The sequence below is a fragment of the Scophthalmus maximus genome, chromosome 6 (assembly GCF_022379125.1).
Source record: "Scophthalmus maximus strain ysfricsl-2021 chromosome 6, ASM2237912v1, whole genome shotgun sequence".
Taxonomy (NCBI): Eukaryota; Metazoa; Chordata; class Actinopteri; order Pleuronectiformes; family Scophthalmidae; genus Scophthalmus; species Scophthalmus maximus.
This window is the reverse complement of record NC_061520.1, coordinates 3,790,912-3,812,500: the sequence shown is the minus strand read 5'-3', so window position 1 is coordinate 3,812,500 and position 21,589 is coordinate 3,790,912. Positions and strand designations below refer to the sequence as shown.

At 44.4% G+C, this 21,589-nt stretch overlaps 2 protein-coding genes and 1 long non-coding RNA gene across 4 annotated transcripts in view; all 3 read left to right on the top strand.

The window, feature by feature from the left end:
- rem1 (RAS (RAD and GEM)-like GTP-binding 1) overlaps window positions 1-5,077 on the top strand; it is a 6,586-nt gene extending 1,509 nt beyond the window's left edge. The window contains exons 2-5 of the mRNA XM_035630256.2: window positions 1,314-1,714; window positions 2,786-2,889; window positions 3,917-4,124; window positions 4,343-5,077. Coding sequence (XP_035486149.1) covers window positions 1,348-1,714; window positions 2,786-2,889; window positions 3,917-4,124; window positions 4,343-4,620 — 957 coding nt within the window. The 5' untranslated portion in view covers window positions 1,314-1,347 and the 3' untranslated portion in view covers window positions 4,621-5,077. The remainder of the gene's footprint in view (window positions 1-1,313; window positions 1,715-2,785; window positions 2,890-3,916; window positions 4,125-4,342) is intronic.
- Window positions 5,078-5,808: 731 nt separating this feature from the next.
- On the top strand, window positions 5,809-9,551 carry LOC118308837. Its single transcript, XR_004793339.2, has 3 exons — window positions 5,809-8,008; window positions 8,157-8,250; window positions 8,412-9,551. It is a non-coding gene; the product is annotated as an uncharacterized LOC118308837 (long non-coding RNA).
- A 404-nt stretch (window positions 9,552-9,955) lies between these two features.
- On the top strand, window positions 9,956-21,261 carry LOC118308835 (protein SSUH2 homolog). Of its 2 annotated transcripts, none has more exons than XM_035630255.2 (12): window positions 9,956-10,114; window positions 12,378-12,461; window positions 12,553-12,628; window positions 12,736-12,865; window positions 13,764-13,824; window positions 14,228-14,349; window positions 15,122-15,184; window positions 15,513-15,580; window positions 15,939-16,031; window positions 17,740-17,845; window positions 18,281-18,388; window positions 18,545-21,261. In XM_035630255.2, exons 1-12 carry the CDS (start codon window positions 10,102-10,104, stop codon window positions 18,683-18,685), a joined length of 1,065 nt encoding a protein of 354 aa, XP_035486148.2. In that variant the 5' UTR covers window positions 9,956-10,101; the 3' UTR covers window positions 18,686-21,261. The 2 variants fall into 2 exon arrangements, with proteins under 2 accessions (XP_035486148.2, XP_047188796.1); XM_047332840.1 differs by lacking the exon at window positions 9,956-10,114 and adding an exon at window positions 10,808-11,702.
- Window positions 21,262-21,589: the final 328 nt, after the last annotated feature.

The window sequence follows — 21,589 nt, the reverse complement described above, 5'->3', positions numbered from 1 at the left end:
CCTGAGAGTTTACAAAACATTGGGTTAGGGTTATTCAGTTTAAAAAGAATATTAAGCAGTAAATAACAATAACTGATTCTGAGCCCAGTCCATAATGTTTATCGTAACAAAGTTCCTTGGATACAAAGCTTCACTCTATATTGGAAATAATTTGATTTATTCTTTTTAACTTACCTCTGAGATAGGGATGGGACTCTCTCCATTGGCCTTTCTTGAATATTAAAGTGTTTGTAATCAATATTTAAAATTAAATGAAAGTGTGACACAACGTGAAAGGGATTTCTAAAGATTAACCTACAGAGAGTTGTCGCCTGAACCTGGATGTTTTACAGTTACTTTCAGCTCATTGTTAACTGTCCACACTCGGCCACAAACTTACTGTTATGTTTCACTTTTACTGCTCTAGTAAATTTGTGCAGACTCCTGTCAGAGTAAAAGCCAAAAAAAAAGGAAAAACACCGTACACGACCTTTTCACCAAGTAACAGTGGACAGACGGACAGCTGGTGAATTTAGATGAGCTTTAAAGAACGAGATCTTTCTTTCACGAGGTGGTAGAGACCAAAAACAGAGGTAAAAGAAGGGCTCTAATGTTCCTCTACTGTATATCCACTGGTATAAAAGTGATGATATATCAGTGTCCTTAAGCGACCCCACAAAAAAAATCTGTTCCTGACGGGTTAAACCTTTAGATCCGGTTAATTTTGGTTTCACTTTGCTATTTTGCGAGTGCACTAAAGAACTTTACATGACATACCTTCATCCTGTCGTCATCACCCACGTGCGCTGCGTTTCCCTACACTTGACTTTGATTGGTTTGCAGACGGACGTGCATCTGACGTCGGTGTGTTGTCAATTCGGCGGGAAGCCTTCTCCATTTTAATGGATGGAAGAGATGAATGAACAAATTGACATTGCATTATTATGGTTTTAGTACCTGCAGCGACAACTTCAGCACCAACTGCAGGTGCTACAGGTGCCACCGCGATTCATTTTTAGCTAGCTGCCTCCACTTACTGGAATTGGTCCGAAAGTCTGAACCATCCAAAAAAGGGTTTTTTAAAACTGCTAATGAACCGAACCATGGTTCAGTTTGATCTGGACCCAGACCACCTCTTGTGGTCGTTCCAAATTTTGTTCCATCGATCTGGGCAGTGGTCCGAGGAGCCTTTCACACCTGCAATTTTGGTTCGGACCAAACTGAAGAGTCCGAAGATCCGGACCCAACCTGGCAGGTGTGAAAGCGCCCTGAAAGACCATAGCGGACCAGAAGTCCTTCTGAAACCTGAATCGTCCTGTGTCCTCCTTCCTCAGGCCCGTCCCGTCCTGATGCCGTTTCCGTAGCAACATGACCCTCAACACACAAAGAGAGAAAGAGCCCCTGCGTCGGCGGGGCAGCACGCCGATTCCTCCGGGCCATTTCTCCCGGCACCAGTCCTGGACTCGGGATCTCCGGCTCCCTGGAAGCGCCCAGCCCGACCCGGAGCAGCCCCGTCCCCAGCGCAGTCACCCTCCTCTCGGACAGTCAGCCTCCTACCACCCCGGAGACAAGTCCCTCCACTACCGCGCCCACTGGAGTTCGGACTCGGACGACGACTCGCAGAGCGACTCGGACTGTGTTTACAGGGTTGTGTTGCTGGGCGACCTGGGTGTCGGAAAGACCAGCCTGGCAGGGATCTTTGGTGGGATCACGGACAAAGATGATCACACCGGGGGTGGGACTTGATGCTTGGTTGTTTGATTGTAAAAACTAGCAATGTTCTCACTTAAATAATTATTAGATTTAATGCATCGACACAAAATGATGCACTCAGGCAAAGGAAGTAGTGTCACATTTGGAAGAAAACAGCTATAAACTAGAAGGTCAATCTTTTCCTCTTTTAAAATTTATGACAAATGTCCTCTGACTCTAAGCGACAAAGCCACTAAGTGCAATTCCCAAAATGTTGAACTTTTCTCTTCAGGATCAAAACCATGACTGGATTAAAAGAGCACTATAGTGATTTTCCACATTAAGACCATTTGACGCGTCAAGGTTTGGTCCACTCATGCTCTGACCTCATACAGTAAGTTCAACAACGTAACTGTGTCAGACTGAGTCACCGGGCAACATTTCTGCTCAGCAGTTCAGTGCTCAGTCTCTGACTTTGGTCTCAGATCACAACCTTGACCGACCGACATCATTGATCTGCTGGCGTGTCACGTGTCGATTGGCCCGAGGCCACGAGTGACAGCCCGTATTGATCCAGTGATAATAGTCGAGGGAGGGCAGAGGCTGTCTGCCGTTAGTTTTCAGGCTGACTGTGTTATTAACTTTGTGGTTCATCGTTGTTTGATTCTTTTTCGACCACAGACAGACAGACAGAGTGGCTGGGATCTGTTGTTGGTCCTCCATGTTTTTAGCCACACAGGCCACATGGCTTTGGAGAGGAAACTGTAGGTCAGTCGATCCACCATGTCAGTACAGAAATATCTTTTAAACAAACTTTGTGAATGTTTCAATTTTGGCAATTCCTGACGATTCAAAATATGAATTGGTTCAGTTCTTTAGTATATCATACGTGCAAAACGAGTGACCTTCCCGTCAGTCTCAGCTGTACTTGCTGTTTCATCCTAATTAAAATCCTTCTTATAAATAAGATTTATATGTTTCATTATACCCGCTTAACATTGGCATGTTGTGGTCCAGTATGACAGTATGCAGACATTAGCATTTAGCATTGCTGTGTTTGTACACATGATTCGTAGTGTTGCTGTTTATCGTTCCTTTTTGTTGTTTCTTCCAGAGGACACATATGAGCGGACGCTGACAGTAGATGGAGAGGAAACCACACTCGTTGTCATGGACACCTGGGAGAACGACAGACTGGTGCAGTGTAAATGCAACACGGTAAATGCTGGCGCAGAATGATACGAACCAGGAGAACATTAGTTTATTATACAAAGGCGCATTTTCCAGAACGCTCTCTTTGAAACTTGTTGTTGTACTGAGTGAACGTTTTGAGCGCCAGATCAAATTACACGTAGGTTCTTAAAAGTAACTGAATCAATACAAGTCATTTAAAATTGGCCGCATTTTCGAATTTCCACAAAATTGTTTTTATTATTCTATAATGAGTTATATCAAACTTCCTATAGTTCCCTCACAATAAATGCTTTCTGCTAAAAGGCTTTTTGTGGAAGAGCAATAATAGAATCGAAACTTCACTGCAGATTGGACAACAGCTGTCGCATGCTGGATGAAAATGAAAACAGGAACATGGAGGAAATCATGTTGTTTTATTGTTGACTGGGACTTGAGGTCTAGTGTTCCTGCCCACTGGGGCAAACAGTTTCCGTTCTTATTCCAGCAAATCGGCCACGGCGATTAAAAACAAAAATGTGCAGAGGTTTCCAGTAGTTTCCAGTTCGGTGTGGAAACTCGGGACATTTGTCATATTCCACTTTAGCGATATTCGCTGACATGATGCAGCCACAGTCTGGCAACTGTCAGGTTCAGAGACACTTGCTGCTGTCAAGACATTCTGGTTTTATTGGGCCGCGGCCTATGAGGTCACGCGTTTGCCTCAAATCATTTCTCTTCAGTTCTATTTAAAGATTTGTTTATTTTGTTTATGTGAAGATAACCGTTGACGCTCGTTAAAACTGTAATGTCACATAATGCTGGACCCAGCACACACTGAAGGGACCACATCTCCCAGCATGCCTGGGAGCTCTTGCAAGGTGTTCCAGGATGATCCGTTGGATGTTTCCAAAAGTAAAAAGGATGTTTAGGCTGCTCGCCCTGCCGCCACGGCGACGAGCTCGAGCAGAAGAAGGCGTCCCGAGTGGCTCGTAAAATCTGGATCTGGAAAATCTGGACATTAAGACGTTATTCTCTCTCCCCCTCTCACTGTCTGTGTCTCTATACCTGTAAGGAGGGGGAGGATGGCTCGTCTCCGGACGACAGTCTCAAAGTAGGGAGCGCCTATGTCATCGTCTACTCCGTCACCGACCGCGCCTCCTTCGACTCCGCCGCTGAGCTCCGCATCACGCTGCGACGCACCCGGCAGGCTGAAAACATTCCCATCATCCTCGTGGGCAACAAGAGCGACCTGGTGCGGTCCAGAGAAGTCGCAGTGGAAGGTGGGTGTCAAAGGTCAAGGGGGAGTGGCTTCAGAGGGCAATCAGGCAACTTCACTTGGTGCAAGATAATCAATAAATTAGCAGAAAGATTCAAGTGAAAGTTTTCTAATATTTACCGATCGCTGTGCGGACGCAAATACTACAAAGGGCTATAATCAGGAACCGTTAACAGGAGAGTGATGCCACTGAACTAATTCATCCTGCGTCTTCTTTCCCAGAGGGCCGAGCGTGTGCGGTGGTGTTTGACTGCAAGTTCATCGAGACGTCGGCGTCGCTGCAGCACAACGTGGCCGAGCTGTTTGAGGGCGTCGTCCGGCAGATCCGTCTCCGTCGGGACGGCGGCGAGGGCGTCCAGCGGCGTCGCTCCGTCTACAAACGCAAAGAGAGCCTCACCCAGAAGGCCCGGCGATTCCTGGACCGGCTGGTGGCGCGGAACAACCAGCGCATGGCGGTCAAAGTGCGGTCGAAGAGCTGCCACGACCTGGCCGTCCTCTGAAGACACACGCGTTCACCAGGAGGAGTTGTTCTGTGGGACGTTGTTTTTTTTTTTTACTCGTTGAAGTTGTCGCTGGCTGTAATATCATGAACGACAGTGTCTACGGTGAGCCGTCGGACAAAAACAATCCGAATGGACGAGTGGAGTCTGCAGACTTTGACTTTCTCGCTGTGATCAGTGATACAAACTCATTTTTCTGACCGTTGACCTTTTGGTTTAAACATTTACGTGGCTTTTCCTTCAGATAACGACTGTACAGGATCATCACTGTAGCTTTAGAGATCGGTTGACTGCTTGGAATCTGTGTGTGTGCGTGTGTGTGCGTGCATACGTGCGTGTGCGTGTGTGTGTGTGTGTGTGTGTGTGGAGGATGTCCTGCAGTGTCCACCGCTTTTCTCCTCCAAGTTTCTGCTGTTTTCAGTTCAACACTGCAGAATAAAGTCTTAAAGGAACAGTCGCCTCAAAACCATGTATTTGAAATATTATTTCCATTTTAAATTTTGCTTTCCCCTGTGTTTTCATGAGAGTTCTCTGATCTTCGTTCGTCGGTTGTGTGTTCACTGAGTCACCCGACGAGATTTGAGCTGTGTGTTTCGTTTTTTTATCGTCGGATTTAAAGTGAAATGAATCATCTGACGTCATGTGTTGTGTTCGTTTGATATGGTTGTAATCTCCTGTCTGCAGGCGCCGCAGGGATCAAACCTCCGTGATCCACTTCACGTAAACACTCGCGCTCGGGTCGCCGCGCATCCCGAAACCCAGGCCTCCTGGTTGTTTACTGTTGCCACGGCGACCTGTACACCGTTAGCCACAGTCGAGAAGAAGATTCTGTTTTAGGCAACGGTCGTCATGTGGCAATGGCAGCATGCTGATACCTCTGTGTGGTTGACAGAAAACAGGCCGGGTGTTGGGTTGATGGATGGGACGGTGTCTCAGAGAGGAACTTCTCTGCCCTGAGTTTCGCCTCTCAGGCTGCACACAGTCCCCCTGCGTGCTTGGAGGGCTAGCACATGCTAATTAGCGCTGGACTTTAAGTACAACTGAGGAGGGTGCGAGGGTTTAAAGCTACAGTGTGCAACATTTAGAAGAACCTACTCACAGAAATTGAATCTATTGTCCATGACTATGTGTTCATATGTGTATAATCACCTGCAACAAAGACCCGCTGTTTTTTCTCGTCAACTCTGAATGAGTTAAGCATGGTGACATGAGGTGGACCCGACCTCCGTGTGAGTCGCCATGTTTGCTACGTCGCGTTGAATGCGGTTGTCGCACAAAACGGTTCCAGAATACATTGGCACTGAACTTTGAGAACAACTGAGGCTGCTGGGAAAGCTAATAGTTCTGCGGCTATGAAGTCACGAATAAGAGTAAGAAGACGTGGACCTGGAAATGCAGCTAGACGCTTTTACAATGAACTTCTCGCACTTTACGGCAATGTGCCGAGCAGATGTGGGGACCTGTCATTCAGAACTGTCGGCCAGCCGGGGGCGTCGGAGGGGAAGCTTGGCAAACAGAAGTGAACAGAAATGATGCCAATCTGCAGCGAAGGAACAACAGAACTCTGCAGAGGTTTGTCAGTGTCCAAACCCCCGTCAGGCAGACTAGTCGCCCCAGTTTTTAGCGATCAAATATCCGTTTATTGATCGGGCATTTTTTGCTGACACGCTCACACTTGCTGTTGGTTGCAGGGGGTCAGTAGATGGAGGGGGAATGTTGAACATTGATTTGATGAGGGTAATGGAAAGAATGCATGACTGCATGACACACACACACACACACACACACAGTGATGTGTAAACATCCTCTGAATGCAGCCCGGCCAGAGGAGCTGTTGTGAACAGAAACAGGAACAGTGTTTTCTCTCCGGAGTGTAAAAGTTGTGGAGAAGATTTGTAAAAAAGGCAGATTTCAGAACAAGTAATAATGATGTTGTTGAACCTGCTGAATCTTCCGTTGTTTTATTTCCAGCATTCAGCCGCTGTTTGGGGCTGATGCAGGTTTCCAGCTCGTGGCTGACAGGGGTTCATGGACATGGGCAGCGCAGGAGATTTATCTTTGACCTGTGGAGCTTTGCTGCAACAAAAGTGTAATTCAAGTTGGTCTGTTCAAGGCTGTAAAACCAGAAGACACGAAACATTGACACTAGTACAGTCCATTCAGCTAACTCCAAATCTGAGTTTGCCCCTTGTAACACAACAAAACAACTCATTTTGGTTTAATTTTCCATTAACCTGGTGTGACGACAAGTCTAGATGTGGAGTAACTTGTGTCTTAGCTTGACATGGAGACTTTATCTACAGGTTAACCTTATTAAGGAGGGTTTAGAGCCACAGTGTGTAATATTTAGAAGAAGGTATTCACAAGAATTGAGTATATTGTCCATGACTATGTGTTCACTCGTGTACAATCACCATGTTTTCTCGTCAACTCTGAATGAGTTAAGTGCGGTGACGTGAGGTGGAGCCGACCTCCGCGTGAGTCGCCATGTTTGCTACGTCGTGTTAAATATGGCTGTTGAACGGAACGGCTCCAGAATACGTCGCGTTTGCGTAGAATTTTCAGACGCTGCCGGAAACCGGCGCCGCCATGAAGTGTCCCCTGTCGGTCGCTCGGCTGGTTGCGGTTTGCAACCTGACCACCAGATGCCGCCAGAACATTTCACACTGGGGCTTCACATACAGGTACTTTTTTAATAATAATAATAATAATAACAAATTTCATTTATAGAGCACTTTTAATACTAATACTAATAACAATAATGATATGATGATAATAATAACCTATATTTATATAGCACTTTTAAACAAAACATAAAAATTTATGAACAACAAACATGTCTGACCGGCCTCTGCTCATGGTGACTTCACAAAACACCGTGCAGTATCTGTGTGAGCCTGAACGCACCGTCGCTGGCCGGGGCTTTATTCTAAAAGGGACCTTTCAAACGTTCACGTGCGTTTTGATTTACAGATGAAGAAGGGGGAACCGAACACCAAACACCCAACATGCGATTATTGAAACTACAAAGTTTCCTCTCGTGTTTGTGGTTCAGGTTTCGCATCTTTGTCCTGTAACTCCCCCTCTCTCTCTTTCTTCACACACTGAGGGACACTGCCAACAACTACAGGAATGTAAACTGAAGACCCTCCGTCTGTGTGTGTGTGTGTGTGTGTGTGTGAGAGAGAGAGAGAGAGAGAGAGAGAGACAGAGAGAGAGACTCTGGCTCCCCCTGCTGGCTGGATGCTCTCAGCTGAGCATTTATAGATTTCTCTACCTTCACTTCTCTTTCACCGAGGTCCTCAGGCAGGTCTCTTGGTGCAGCTCAGTTCCTCTCACGTCCCACCAGACGCCGGTTGAGCCGACTGTGTGCGGAGGTTTGAAAAAAGTGAGCTCAGTATTAATCCACGTGAGTTATTTGGTAATAGCCAAACAAAAATAACTGTGATTAGTGAGAATACAAAGGTGAAGAAGAACAGGTGGATGTCGATGAACGTGTGAATAAACAAGAATAATTGTTGTTCTTTTCTTCTCAGTGGATTGAAAACAGGAAAACAAACTGTCTGGACCCGTTTTGAATTCTCCCCCCAGGGTGAAACAGGCCTCAGCTGACCTGATAAGAGCCTTAAGGTGGGTCCTGCTTTGTCACCTGATCTACCGGATCTACTCTTGAAAAACCTACTTCTCTCCTCTAGTTTTGTTTCTAAATTGACTGTAATGAAGCGAACCCGGGGTCTGCCCCCATGAACGGGGGGATTGACAGCTTCCTCTGCCCTGGGGCCTTGTAATAGGTCGATCCCTCCTCGTCCATGTGCTCCTTTGGAGAGATGAGCCGAAGACGTCACCGCTTCGGAACCTTCTGGGCGTGAATGAGAAGAGACTCGCCTCTCTGATCTTTAAATTCACTGACATCAGATCGTCAGGATCCTCGGGCTGCTGGCTGCTTCCGTTTGACCTCAGAAGTATTTAACCCTGGGGACTCGAGCCAGCCCCAGCAAGTCAGCGAGGCGGCAGACGGGTCTGACGCGTTACACTGTTGGCAAAGGAACTCGGTGACACGTTACTGAATCCTGTTCTTTGTTCCACCTGGTTTAGATAAAATAGGTAAAGAGGAAGCGATGGATAAAAAGGTCACGGTGCAATTAAAAGCAGAAGTGATGTTGTTCTGTTTTTTTTTTTGCCATAAGTTGGAGCACATCTTAAATCCTCTGGTGCTTTATTCCTGCTGTGGTTAGAATAATAAAAGTGAATGCAGCTTCACACTGATTTTGTTTTCATCCCAGCACGCTGAGCGGACCTGGAGAATGAGCTCTGGTATTTGATTTAAGAAGGCGTGAGAAAACACTATTACAGTTGTGCAACCTACTGTAAACAAAAGCGTCAATTAGTCAGCAACCTGTTTAGAGTCCTTTAATCATCTATATTATTTCATAATAGGCCAAGTTTGAAATTGATCTGACACCTGGAACGTAGAATGTCATCAGAGTTTATAATAACACAGAGATTTCTGGCCTGGTTTTTAGGATTCAAAGAAAAGAAGAAGGGGAATGGAGACGCGCACTCTCAGGTTTCCTCCTTTAGCACAAAGACAATTGTCTGAGCTTTGTCTTTTCTTTTCTTTTTTTACAACCGTGTATCACATACTGACATTTCTGTTTCTTCACCTGTTCAATGAACAGCGCGAGTCAGTGGATCAGTAAATCTCCCCATGTCCGGTTTGCTGGTGTTCTTATTATTCTGTCCACCCCATGTGCACCTTTTTTCTTATAGATTATCCTCTCAACTGCTTAAATCAACTCCAGATGGGGTGTGGTCTTAATTCCTGCAGCTCAATGGCAACAAGCTTCTGCACGAAACCACGTTAACAGCGCAGGCTGTGGCTGTTTCCTTCAAAATAAAAGCTGTATGTAATATTGTAATATTGTAATATTGACCACACTATGTAAAGTGCCTTGAGACAATGTATGTTGTGATTTGGTGCAATACAAATAAAATTGAATTGAATTGAATTGAATTGAATTGAATACAGATCAATACTTTTCAGAGAAAAACTGAAATTAAAACTTTTTATTTTAGAGAAAAGTATGTGTTTTTAAATGTGAATCACATATTGTCTTGACAATTTGATCATATATTTTTATTTTAAGATTCAGGCACCTGGTTGACTCGGGGTGTAACACAAGGACAATTCCAATGTACTTGTACTACCTTGTACCGTGCAAATGGCAGTATACATGTTTTTCTATTCTATCTATTCGACATCGTTTAAAAAAAACTGTATATCATTTTATTTTGAAGGTCCGACCGGAAGGTGTAACCTCCACACTGCTGCTGTTTGGACACTTGCGGTCACTCGCAGCAGACTGACTCGGAGTGAAGCTGCTGGAGGAGGTTGTCCGGGCTCGTCACCTCCGAATTCAACCGAACTGAGCCGAGCCGAGCCGAGCCGAGCCGAGGTCTGTCCCATCCCACTGCAGCAGGATGAACATGGCAGGTAGGAGCACAACGTTTGTAACAATTTTTCTGACATGAACCAAACAACTTATCGAGAAAATAATCGACTGATTAAGCTATAATAAAAATAACTTTAAGTTGCAGCCCTAGTTTCATGTCGACTACAATACAGCATGATGTTCATTTAGTACATCATAGTGCATTTAGAGTCAAATATATGATAAAGCACCGTTTACATTGGAACATATACAACGTGATTGACAGCTAGTACCGTCCAATCAGCAGTCCGTAAAACCGATGGGGGACGCCTGCGCGCGTGGCCTCCTGCAAAACATCTCAGGAACAGGAACGGGTTTTATGCGACTGGTCCAACAGGCATTGTTTGTGAAAGTCATTAGCTGCGATGTAAAGTGTTTGCTCTGTAGTCAAAGGTGGAGTCAGTGATTCTGCAGAAAAACACTGTTCACATTTAAATTCGGCAGCAGAACAAATACAACCCTCAGCGCTTCTTCAGAAGCTCCACCCCCCCTCAATTCACGGGTTACCAAGGCAACAACCTTAGCCGGAATGCGCGTGTCACGGCGTGAAAGTAGTGGATGCTCTTTCTCAAAAAACCTATAGTATAAAAAGTCATCAAACAACACGCAACGTATTAAAGACTAACCTTTATTATTGTTTTGTTTATTTACAAAACTCCACTGAATTGAGCAGCTAGCGGTTAACATTTATTCTGAGTGCATGTCTTCATTGCTGTTTGTTTGCTCGTGAGCAGGATTACTCAAAAACCACCGCACCGATTTTCATGATATTTTGCGGAGCGGTGCGACGAGACCCGAGGAAGAACCCACTGCATTTCGGAGTGGATCTGGATAAGCGGGCCATCTAGCATTATGTTTTCACTTTCTTAAACAATGCCGAGATATATTGCTCGCCTGAGCGGAGGTATGCATGGAAGTTGACGGAAAGTGTGTTGGATTATAATCTCCCAATCTACCTTTGATGGGAGCAAAACATTCATTTCATTGGTTGAATTGGCTAAAAAAAACAACAACTTTTATTTCCTCTGATCAGTTTGTTGGCAATCTGACAAATGGGACAGTGTCACCAACGGGAAACGCTTTTCTGTGATGAAGTAATCACCCGAAATGCGGAACACTCCGAGGTTTGTTGTGCAAAGTACTCCAACTGATTTTGATCTCTCGTTGAAACTTTGGTCGTTTGTTCCTTTTCTTTTGGCAGACCGTACAAAACTTTCAAGCAGCCGCCTGTCATTTCTAGTCGGTACTGAATGTGCAAACTTTCCGGCAGTCGGCGGATATCGGTTGAAAACTCGCCCCCGACAATCCTGACTTTGCTTCTCTCGCAGTCGAGGAGTCTCTGGTTTCACGTCAGCTCCGCCACGGGAACTGGAACTGGACTGACTGCGACAGCTGCCGTGGCCGTGGGCGGAGCGGCACAATGCTGGGGAATTTCCAGCAGTCAGGCCGAGTCCCTCAGGCTTGTTCCATCTCGACCAGAGTGCCGTAGAAAAAGGGCTTGATATTGCGTCTCGTCGGAATTTCCCCCCCCCCCCCGATTATCAGAGATGACGAAGTCGTGCGACGGAAATCCTTCTCGTGCGCAGAGAGGTCAGGCGATGAGATGAGATTAAGATACGATAAGACGTTGGCTGGGGTCCAAAGAGGGCATCCCTCTTCCATTCTGCAATGGAAGCATTGTGCGATACCTGTGCTGGAGGCGGGTTATCTGTGGGCGGGTGGTGTATAGTGGTGGTGCTGGGTGGAGTCTGATGGTCTTTGAGGCACGTGGCTGGATGACTGTGGCAGCGTACAGATGATCAGAGGAGTCGTCCCCGATCGCTTTGAGCTTCTTGTTCTTGGGAGGATGTTAGGCAGTAAACTGCGATGTCTTTATTACACTGAAGAATGTTTTCTATTAACTGCAGACTAAACATTCAGACAAGCACTGCAAAATTGGCGAACTCACTATATGGTGAGTAGTGGGTGATTTTAAGGCACAGCCCATGTGTGGACTGCAAGAGCTGTTATTGGCCCCTTGTGTTTTTCAGGGTTTTGCTTCAGTCAATAAGATTGGTGGTACAAATCTTCTCAGTAAATGAGCATAGTTATAAAAAAAAAGAAAAGTGGAACTAGTCCTTTAAAAGTCCTGCGTAGCCATGCTCCACCTCCACACGCGTTTTCACTCATCAGCCTGATCAAAACCTCCCACACAGTCTGACTCTAACTCGGGGGGCTCTCGTACAAAAAAAAAAAACTGTTTCCCTCCGTTGTTTTTTATGTCAGCGGTGTACCCGCCTCCCACCGCCCCCCCCGCGGCCAACGTGTTCAACAACGTGCCCGGCTATGAGGGCACCATTTCCGGAGGAGGTAAGTGGCGACCAAACCACAAGTCTTCGCGGAATATTCATGCGGTTCCAGATGCTTCAGTGTGTTGTTGATGTTGTTGTTGCTCGTACAGGCGGTTATCTGCCCCCTCCGATGCCCCTGGAGCCTGTAGCCCCTCCCCAACCCGGGCCTGTACCTGATAACTGGGTGTAAGACCTGATTTTCAACCTGAACCTCAATCCCATCAACCTGTAGCAACCAGCCAATCGCAATGTGTGTGTGTGTGTTTGTGTGTTTGTGTGTGTGTTCACTGTAGCATCCCGTCTCTGGCTGAGGATGTGGCTCGTGATGCGTTCAAGAGCTATGCGTCGTCTCACTGCTGCTACAGTGAATCTCCAGCCAAAGATGGAGTCATCACCAACATGGAGCCGTACGACACCTTCAGGGTGATCTGATCTGTTCACACTGTTCATGATAATAATAATACTAATAATAATACTAATAAATTTCATTAATAGAGCACCTTTCATTGCTAAAAGTAATTTCAAGTGCTATGATGATGTCACTGCTGTGTTTCTTTCTGAAGGATGCTCAAGTCAGTTCCTGTCGACATGGGCTGAGTGAATACAGATCGCTTATGGTTTCATTTAATTTTACAGAAAAGTCTTTAACTGATATGATGAAGACAGAGTTACTGGATTCTTTTGTGAAAATCATTTAAATTACCCCCTTGCGATCTCCCTCAGTGCCTCAGTGTCCACAATCAGAGGAATGTTTGAAGGACAGTCTCTGATTGGGCCGACATGACTTCAGCCAGTTTCACACAAGTTCATTATAAACACTCTAATGACTCGCACATGACCGTCACATGACCTTAGAGACATTAACATGTGAACAAACCATAATGGAAAAGAAACGAAGTCTAGAACTGATGAAGCATCTCGATGCCTACATCCAGTTCAATCTGACTGACAGGAGGATTCTATTTTAATGGATAACAGCTGTCTTAACAGCTCACGTTTCACTCATGCTATATGTGCAAAGCCTGAAGCATTTTTTTTTTTTTATGTATTTTTCTCACGCTTTACATTCGTAACAACAGTGATTGTGTGTTGGGCTCCGCCACAGATTTAGACTCTTGAGTCTAAATCAAGACAAACAGGATTTCATTCAGAAATAATCCTCAGAAATCCAGTTTCCACTTACAGCTCACACCATGCCAACACCTCCCCCCCCAACGTCAGTCAACCGTTGTCATAAGCTAAATGTGAAATCTGTATCAAGTCATGTGTATGAATGTATTCATTTATTTGGATGATAACTTTATTTGGATCTGTTCTAAAGTACCGGCTGGAGACATTTACGGAGTCCAGGTCAACTGAGTGGTCCCAAAAACCTTATGAAGGTACACACACACACACACACACACACACACACACACACATGCACACACACACACACAGGTCCTTTTTTTGGATACATTGTATAAGCTGCTTTCAGACTTGCACTGAAGTCCCAACATTTTCCTGAACTTCTCCAGATGGGAATGTGTGTGAGAACACAAATGTCCGTAAATGTTGCTCGGTACATTTTCCGGAACTTTTGCTGCTGAGTAAAGATTCATATCTGAAAACAGCTATAGACTTGCATATTTTATTGTAAATTAACTTAACCTTAACCACCAACTTAAAAACTTTTTTCCAATGGGGGACATGACTTTAATCCGCGGCCAGTTCATTTGTCCCCAGAGATCGTCTATGACGATTTTTTGATTGACAGTTAAGAAGTCTCTCTTGTGTGACTGACAGGTGAGCAAGCTGACTTCTACACTCAGACCGCCCCCAGACCCTGGGAGGTCCCGGCCACGGCCCCCGAACTCTTCACCAATCACACGCAGGAGCTTCGGGTGCCCTACACCTCCTCCATCAAGGTGATTGGTTAACTTTTGCTGTCCATCAAAGATTGCCATGTTGCTGTGGTTACCTGGAGTCTAATTTAGCTGAAGTCATGATATAGAATCTTAGCTGTTGATCAAGGAGTAGGATGTTATGTTATTGAAGTAAATTTATTAAGTCTGACTTATCCTTAAAGTCCTTGAGGAGGAAAGAAAAGACCATGACAAAAAATCCAAAGGTCTCTAAGGAAGCTCTAGTGATCCATGAGGAAGTCAATGGGAGTCCAGGGGTCCTTCAGGACATTGAGTTGTTACTGGAACAGGTTGAAATGCTCCTTAAGGATTGTCCTTATCATGTTTTATTAATCCAACATGTTCAAGTGTCCTTGAATATATTGCTGAGTTCCTAGAGGGTTTCAAGAAGTCTGTGAGAAGGTTCCATGGGACCTTGAGCAAATTCCAGAAGTCCTTTAAACTGTCAGAGCGACCCATGTAGAGGTTCAATGAGGCCTTAAAGTGTTTGTAAGGGTCCTGAGGTTCTTGCAAAGGTTCCAGAAGTCTCTGAAGAATGAGTCCTCAAGGGGGTTTCAGAGATTGTGAAGAGGTCCCAGGAGCCATGGAACATTCCTCTTGAGAGACCTTTGGGGGAGATCATCCTTTGAGATGTTCCAGGGGTTCTGGTAGCCTTTCCATGCAGTCCACGAGGAGGTTCCTGGGATCTTTCTCGATGAGGATCTGGAGGTTTATGAGAACGTTTCAGGGGTGAGTGAGTCAGCTGCTAATGCTCTGATTTGTTGTGTGTCTTAAGGACTGCAACATCTGCCACAGCTCGGGGACCATGCCGTGTGAGGAGTGCCATGGTGATGGATACGTAAGTCGACTGCCAATCCGTCAGTTAATCAATAGCGAATAATAAACAATAATAATTGTTATTTACTCATCCACTCTGAAGATAAGATGTAGTTAGAAGATGAGGATGTTGCAGGTTAATAAAAAGAGATCAAATTAATTCTATATGTTAATATTTCTATATTTCTGTATTTCTGTGTGTGTGTGTGTGTGTGTGTGTGTGTGTGTGTGTGTGTGTGTCTGTCTGTCTGTCTGTCTGTCTGTCTGTCTGTCTGTCTGTCTGTCTGTCTGTGTGTCTGTATGTATGTATGTATGTATGTATGTGTGTATGTGTGTATGTATGTGTGTAGAAAACCTGCTGGGCGTGTAATGGCTCTGGGGAGAACTGCACTTCCTGTAAAAGCACCGGCAAAGAAAGGTACTGTAGGGGCGTTGGGAAGTGAGGTTTTTTGCGGGGCTGGTTAAGTTTTCTACGTCACCGATACACGTTATCTCACTGTTTTTAATCACCCAATGATCCCTCAAATGTGTCTCAACATCCCCGACCTTAACATTTAAAGTATGGATCCTAGTGACATGTCCTCATGTTGGTAGAATAAACACTTTGGGGATCAAGCTGCCCCAACTCTAGTGTGACCAAACAAACTCACATTATAGATAATAGTTAAGAAATCATGGTTATATAATTTAATGGTGGAGTAGGTTAGCATGGTTAACTTGTGGTTACTCCTTCTTGTCCCATTATCCCTGTAACATGTGTTTTTGTGTGTGTTTAGTTGTAGAACGTGTGATGGTCATGGAACCAAGAAGTGCACAACCTGTGATGGAAAACGACAACTGCTGACATTCATCCAGCTCAAAGTGGAGTGGTGAGTACCTTTAGCACAACTGTGTTTTTTGTTTTTTTTTACAATCTCAAATGAAAAGTTTCCAGTGGTCCTTTTAAGAAGTTCCAAGATTCTATTAAAATTGATGAATAGGTGCCCAGGGTCCTGAATACATCGGTGATGCATTTAAGAGCTTCTATGGGTTGCTTTGGGTTCCAGAGGTCTTGGATAATGTTCTAGTGACCAGTGAGTATGTTCAAATGGTCATTGAAAAGGTTCTCTCAGTCCTTGGAGAAGTTTCTGTGGTCCTGGAAGGTTTTCCAGTGTGCCTTGAGGGAGCTCCATGGGTTTCTTTAAGGGGTTCCTGAAGGAGCTCCCCAGGGTTCCTCAAAGAGGTTCCAGTTGTCTTAAATGAAACTCTAGGGGGTTTCCTATGGTCCTCAAAATGGTTGAGATGGATTTTTGAGGAGCTTCCAAGGACCCATGTGGAGATGTTATAAGCTGTTAAAGAAGACCTGATGGTTCCAGGTGTCCATGATAATGTCCCAAGTTTAAGAAGGCATTTCATAATTGTCAGGGGTGTTTGTGGGAGTTTGAAAGGTCCTTTTAGGAGATTTGAAAATGTTACAGTGTTCCCTTAAGGTGTTCCCTCAAGATATTCCACCGTTCCACCTCAGGTAATGGAGAGATTCAAATGGTCCCTTGAGGAGATATGAGACATGAAAGATGTTGCAGTCGGCCCAGAGGAAGTTCTTTGGGGGCCTTCAATATGTTTTTGGTGCCTTGAGAAGAAGTAATTGAAGAAGTCCCAGTAGTCCTGGAAGATGTTTCATTAAAGAGCCATTTGCACTGAACATGGACTCATGAGATACAGTGGTGAAGGACAGCTTGTCTTTGTTAATATGTCTTTACAAATATTCCCTGCATGTATCACTTCTCTTACAAAGACTAGAGTTCCCGGTCAAGCCCTTTATGGTCAGGAACAGGGAACCACTTCGAACTGAGAGATGATGAGGCCTGCTTCAGTGAAGTTTAGTTGTGGAGATTTACGCAGGCAGTTTCCCTTCGTCCGATGTCGGGTTTGGTGTCTTCTTCATTGAGGAAGTGAGCTTCACCAGTGATGATATGATGAGGCCTTATGGAGCTCCGGGGGATTGTTGATATTCCAGAGGTCCTTGAAGACAAAATAGTCGTCATTTCATTAGGTTTCTTGGGTCCTTGAAGGGTTTTAATGATCCTTAAGAAGGTTCAAATGTTCCTTGAGGAGGCACCAGTTACAGTGGTCCTGGAAGAGATTTTAAAAAACCTTCAAGGGTAGTCAGTAGTCCAAGAAGATGTTGTTGTTGTAGTCTTTTAGGAAGTCCCTCTTATCAGTGACAGTTCAGAAGGTCCTTGAAGATGGTCCTTGAGGGTTTTCTGCTACTGGTGCTTAATCCGATCACAGATCAGACCTAGTGGGCAGCACAATCAGATACTAAGTGAATGCCGTCAATAGTTTTGTTGTCTTGGATGACATGTTGTCGCCATCTGGTGGCATAAGAATGAAAATGCATTATGGGAATTTAAATGTTGCAGGGAAGAAAAAAAAACATGTCTGTTTCACTAGATTATTTATGAATTACTTTTGTCAGTTTGAAAGTTGGAAGTGGAAGAGTACCAACTCTTTTGTCCACGTACGTGCATGTGTACAATATGTGTGTGTGGATACGTGTGATCATATGTGAATATATATTTTTTTATCTGTGTTAAGGAGCAACAAAGTGGATGATTATGTGGTGCAGCAGAACTCTGGTCTGAAGGTCGATGATCTTCGCTCAGTGAACGGGAAGAAGCTGTTCCAGAACAACCAGTTCCTGGTACACACACATTCACACAAACACACTCACACACACGCCTAACACAAAGTGAATTTTCCCAATGCGTTACTCACGCGAATTCGGCCACATGATCATTTGTGTTTATTTGCGTTATTCGTGCGAATATTCAACAGTCCGTTCTTCGACTTTCTCTTTTAAACACTGTTTCCCTTCATCATGTTTCTTCCATAAATACATAAAAAAATATGCATGTTGTATGTTGTACAGGCCCTTTAAAGTTCGAGGCGTTGTTATATTCTGTATTTGGAAGTTAAATTACGACATGAATCACTAAAAGACGACGTGCAGCAGCTCAATGCAGAGAGGTGGATATGTGTTATGGGACATGGCAGGTTAAAGGACATTGTCTAAGTTCAACTACCGGTGTTATTGTCAGTACTGCATGTCAGTCTATCTCTGTCCGTCTCCTCTCAGCTCTACCCGCTGCTCGGGTTCCCGAACCCGGCCATCGGCGAGGCCTCCGATCGCCTGATCAAAGAGCACCAGAGCAAGTACGCGCAGACCTCCAGGATCCTGCAGCAGGTAGGCCGTAGTCTGAGCAGGGTGTACGTTCAATTGAATCAGTCGAGGGTGAACTGCAGATGGTTCTTTTAGGGTTTGGGCACAGCCAGGCTAGCTGTTTCCCCCTTTCTTCCAGTGTCAGCTATGCCTTTAAAAGGACTCTCTCTCCCCTCTCAGAGGCAGACGGTCGAGTTGATCCCCATCACCAAGGTGAGCTACAAGTGGAAAGGCGACTCTCACCTCTACTTTGTCTACGGCAACGAGCACCAAGTCAGCGCCGACAACTACCCAGCAACCTGCTGCTGTGTCGTCCAGTAGACACACACACACACACACCCACACACATACACACACACACACACACACACACACACACACACGCGCGCACGCACAGAGCTGAACGCGACTGTTGATTCTCATTATCGTTTCTCTTTTTCATAGCAGCCTTCTCCCTCCAGGACAAATGTTAACGGGATGTTCCCATAACGGGAAAAACGAGGAAAATTAGGTTTTGCCACTGTTACACACAGAGACACATTCAGTACATTCATTCATAATATACCTGACACAGGTTAAGTTATTTTCTGCTGAACAGTTAACTTAAACCACATGCCATTCAATGTCCTCGGTATTAAAAAGAAGCAGGAATTTTTAGGAAAAGAACAAGTGAAACGTGAGGATTGACAGGTAAAGCAAAGATGAATATATATATATATATATATATATATATATATATATATATATATATATATATATAAAGTTTTAATCTGCCAGAGATGAATATATTATTTGCTGTATGAATCTTGTTGTAACTTTACGATGGAGGAGGTGAACTCCATAACAACAGAATGTTTCATGAACGAAGAAACCACTTTCAACTGTGGAAATCCGAGGTTTCATCACTAACGGATCAGGAATATCCGACGAGCCATATCTTTTTATTTTTTTTGTAAAGGCCTGGTCACTGCAAAAAGTATCGGAGCAAAAATCCTTTTCCTTGCATCTGTCCGTGTGAATTAATCCTAGTTGCTTGGTGACAGTTTGTTACCTCATGATTCACCATGTCGTCGGGTCAGAGGTGTTCAGAAAACCAAAGTGTTGTTTGAAAAGCACCTGCCGCTGTTCTGTCTGTATTTTCAGGATCCTCAAAGACTCTTCTAACCACAAGGATGAAAAAAATATTCTCGTTGCTGCACTGTTTCCCAAGTTGCAAGCACTTTCTTTGTGTCGGTTCAAAAGCAGGGAGCAACTTGGGAAAGTATTATTTTTACCGTGCAACATACTGAATATACGTTCTAAAGAATTTGAAGATTCCTGAATTACTATCAGCCCAATTGCTTTTGGTTTCTGAGTTCGCCAGAGTCAAATAAGATTCACTGGCCACATTGCCTCCACTGCTGTGAGTGACAGGGCCTTCAGTGTCTTTTTCTCATGTTTACACATTTACAGTTTAGTCAGTGCCTTGTCTTTCTTCTTGGCGGGCTGAAAGACACCATCAGCATTATAACCTTTACTAATGGTGTAGAAATACTGTATATCTATATAAACAATCTGTCTTATGTACATCATGTTCAGTTGTGTGTTGAAACGCTATTTACAAATGTTTCATATACATGTTTGATTTAAAAAACAAACAAATCACATCACAAGGTCATCAATATAATCTCCAATGCTTCTCTCTCTCTCTATCTCTCGCTTTAACTCTAAATAAGTTGACAGTATGCAAAGCTGCAGTGCTGAAAGGCATTGTGGGTAGGGAGGAGGAAATAATGCTCCTGTGACAGAATCAGACTGTAGAGCAGAAGAACAGCCGACTTTACTGTGAGGGCAGCTAAATAAAACTGGCGCAACCAACCTGTGAAAACCTTGAGTCCTCATTGTTTTGCATACTTGTGTTAATTCGCCGAAATCATTTTTTCATCATAATTTTCTCTTTAGGTGTTGATAACAATGACTCCTCGATCTCATAATGGCGTTATGGGTCTGAAGCAACAGCACACGTCTGTCATCGTTTGTTCTCCTTACGTGTTTTCGCATTTTACGAAAAAGAAAAGTGGCCATCAGATGATTGAATTGAAAATAGTCTATACAACTAAGATTTATGCTGCGTTCCATTATAATCCCAGGACTCGGAATTACCGATCACCGGGTCGGAAGTTGTGACGTGAACGCGCCTCCGAGTCAGAAGGCCGGAGGAAATTCACCACCCCAACTTCCGAGTTCTGAGGTATAATGAGAACGCAGCAATAGTGTCATTTCAAATGAAATGGACGTGTAGATATCCACAGCGTCCCCATCACCAATAGTGACGGATAAAAACGTTAAGACACAATTTCATTCATTATTCTTTTCTTTTTTTAAATGCAAATATTTCAGATATATGCAAAAAAAAATACTATTTGAATGGAGAAATAAGTTGTGTCATTTCATGTGTTTATGACCAACTTACGCTCTCAGGTTGTCTCAAGTTTCAAGACTCGCAGTTTTAGCTGATAACAAAAATATATTACCTGCTCACCTGCAGTACAGCAGAGCTCCTGTAGAGGGCCCTCTGTCTGTTTAACCACTGCCCCCTCCTGGCTGCCATCGGTACAACCGTGTTATCTGCGATTGATTGATTGATTGATATTATGCTCTATGGTTGGATAGTTCTATTAAAGTACTAGCATTTCGTCTGAGAGCTCTTAACTCATGGATGTTATAGCCTTCTTGGACACTCTGAACACAACGTTAATGTGCAGTTGGTTTTCACTACCTCAACCTGAAAAGTGTTTCCTTTATCTGCCTTAACACAAACCTGCGACTAACAAACCTCTCTGCTTCTAACCTGATGTGCACAGCAAATGTTTTTTACATCTGTACGTAACTCTTGAAAATAAACTCTTGACATTCAACTGCCTCCGTCACATCTATTCACCGCCCGGACGCTGAAACATTCCCAGTGTGGAGACCCACACCCAGGGGTGTAGCACCAGATGCTGGGCCCTGGACACAAGCAGCCTGTGTGTGTGTGTGTGTGTGTGTGTGTGTGTGTGTGTTCTAGTAGTAACTCGCTAACTAACTCCTACTTTATTCAGGTGGTAAAGGTTAGTTAGCTACGTAGCTAACGATAGCAGCTGTGTCGTTCTCAGCTAGGTAGCTGCTAGCTAGATGTCGTAGTAGGAGTTTGCTAATAGCTAGCTCACCATTCTTTTGAAAGGAATTGATTAACAGTTGTTTTCC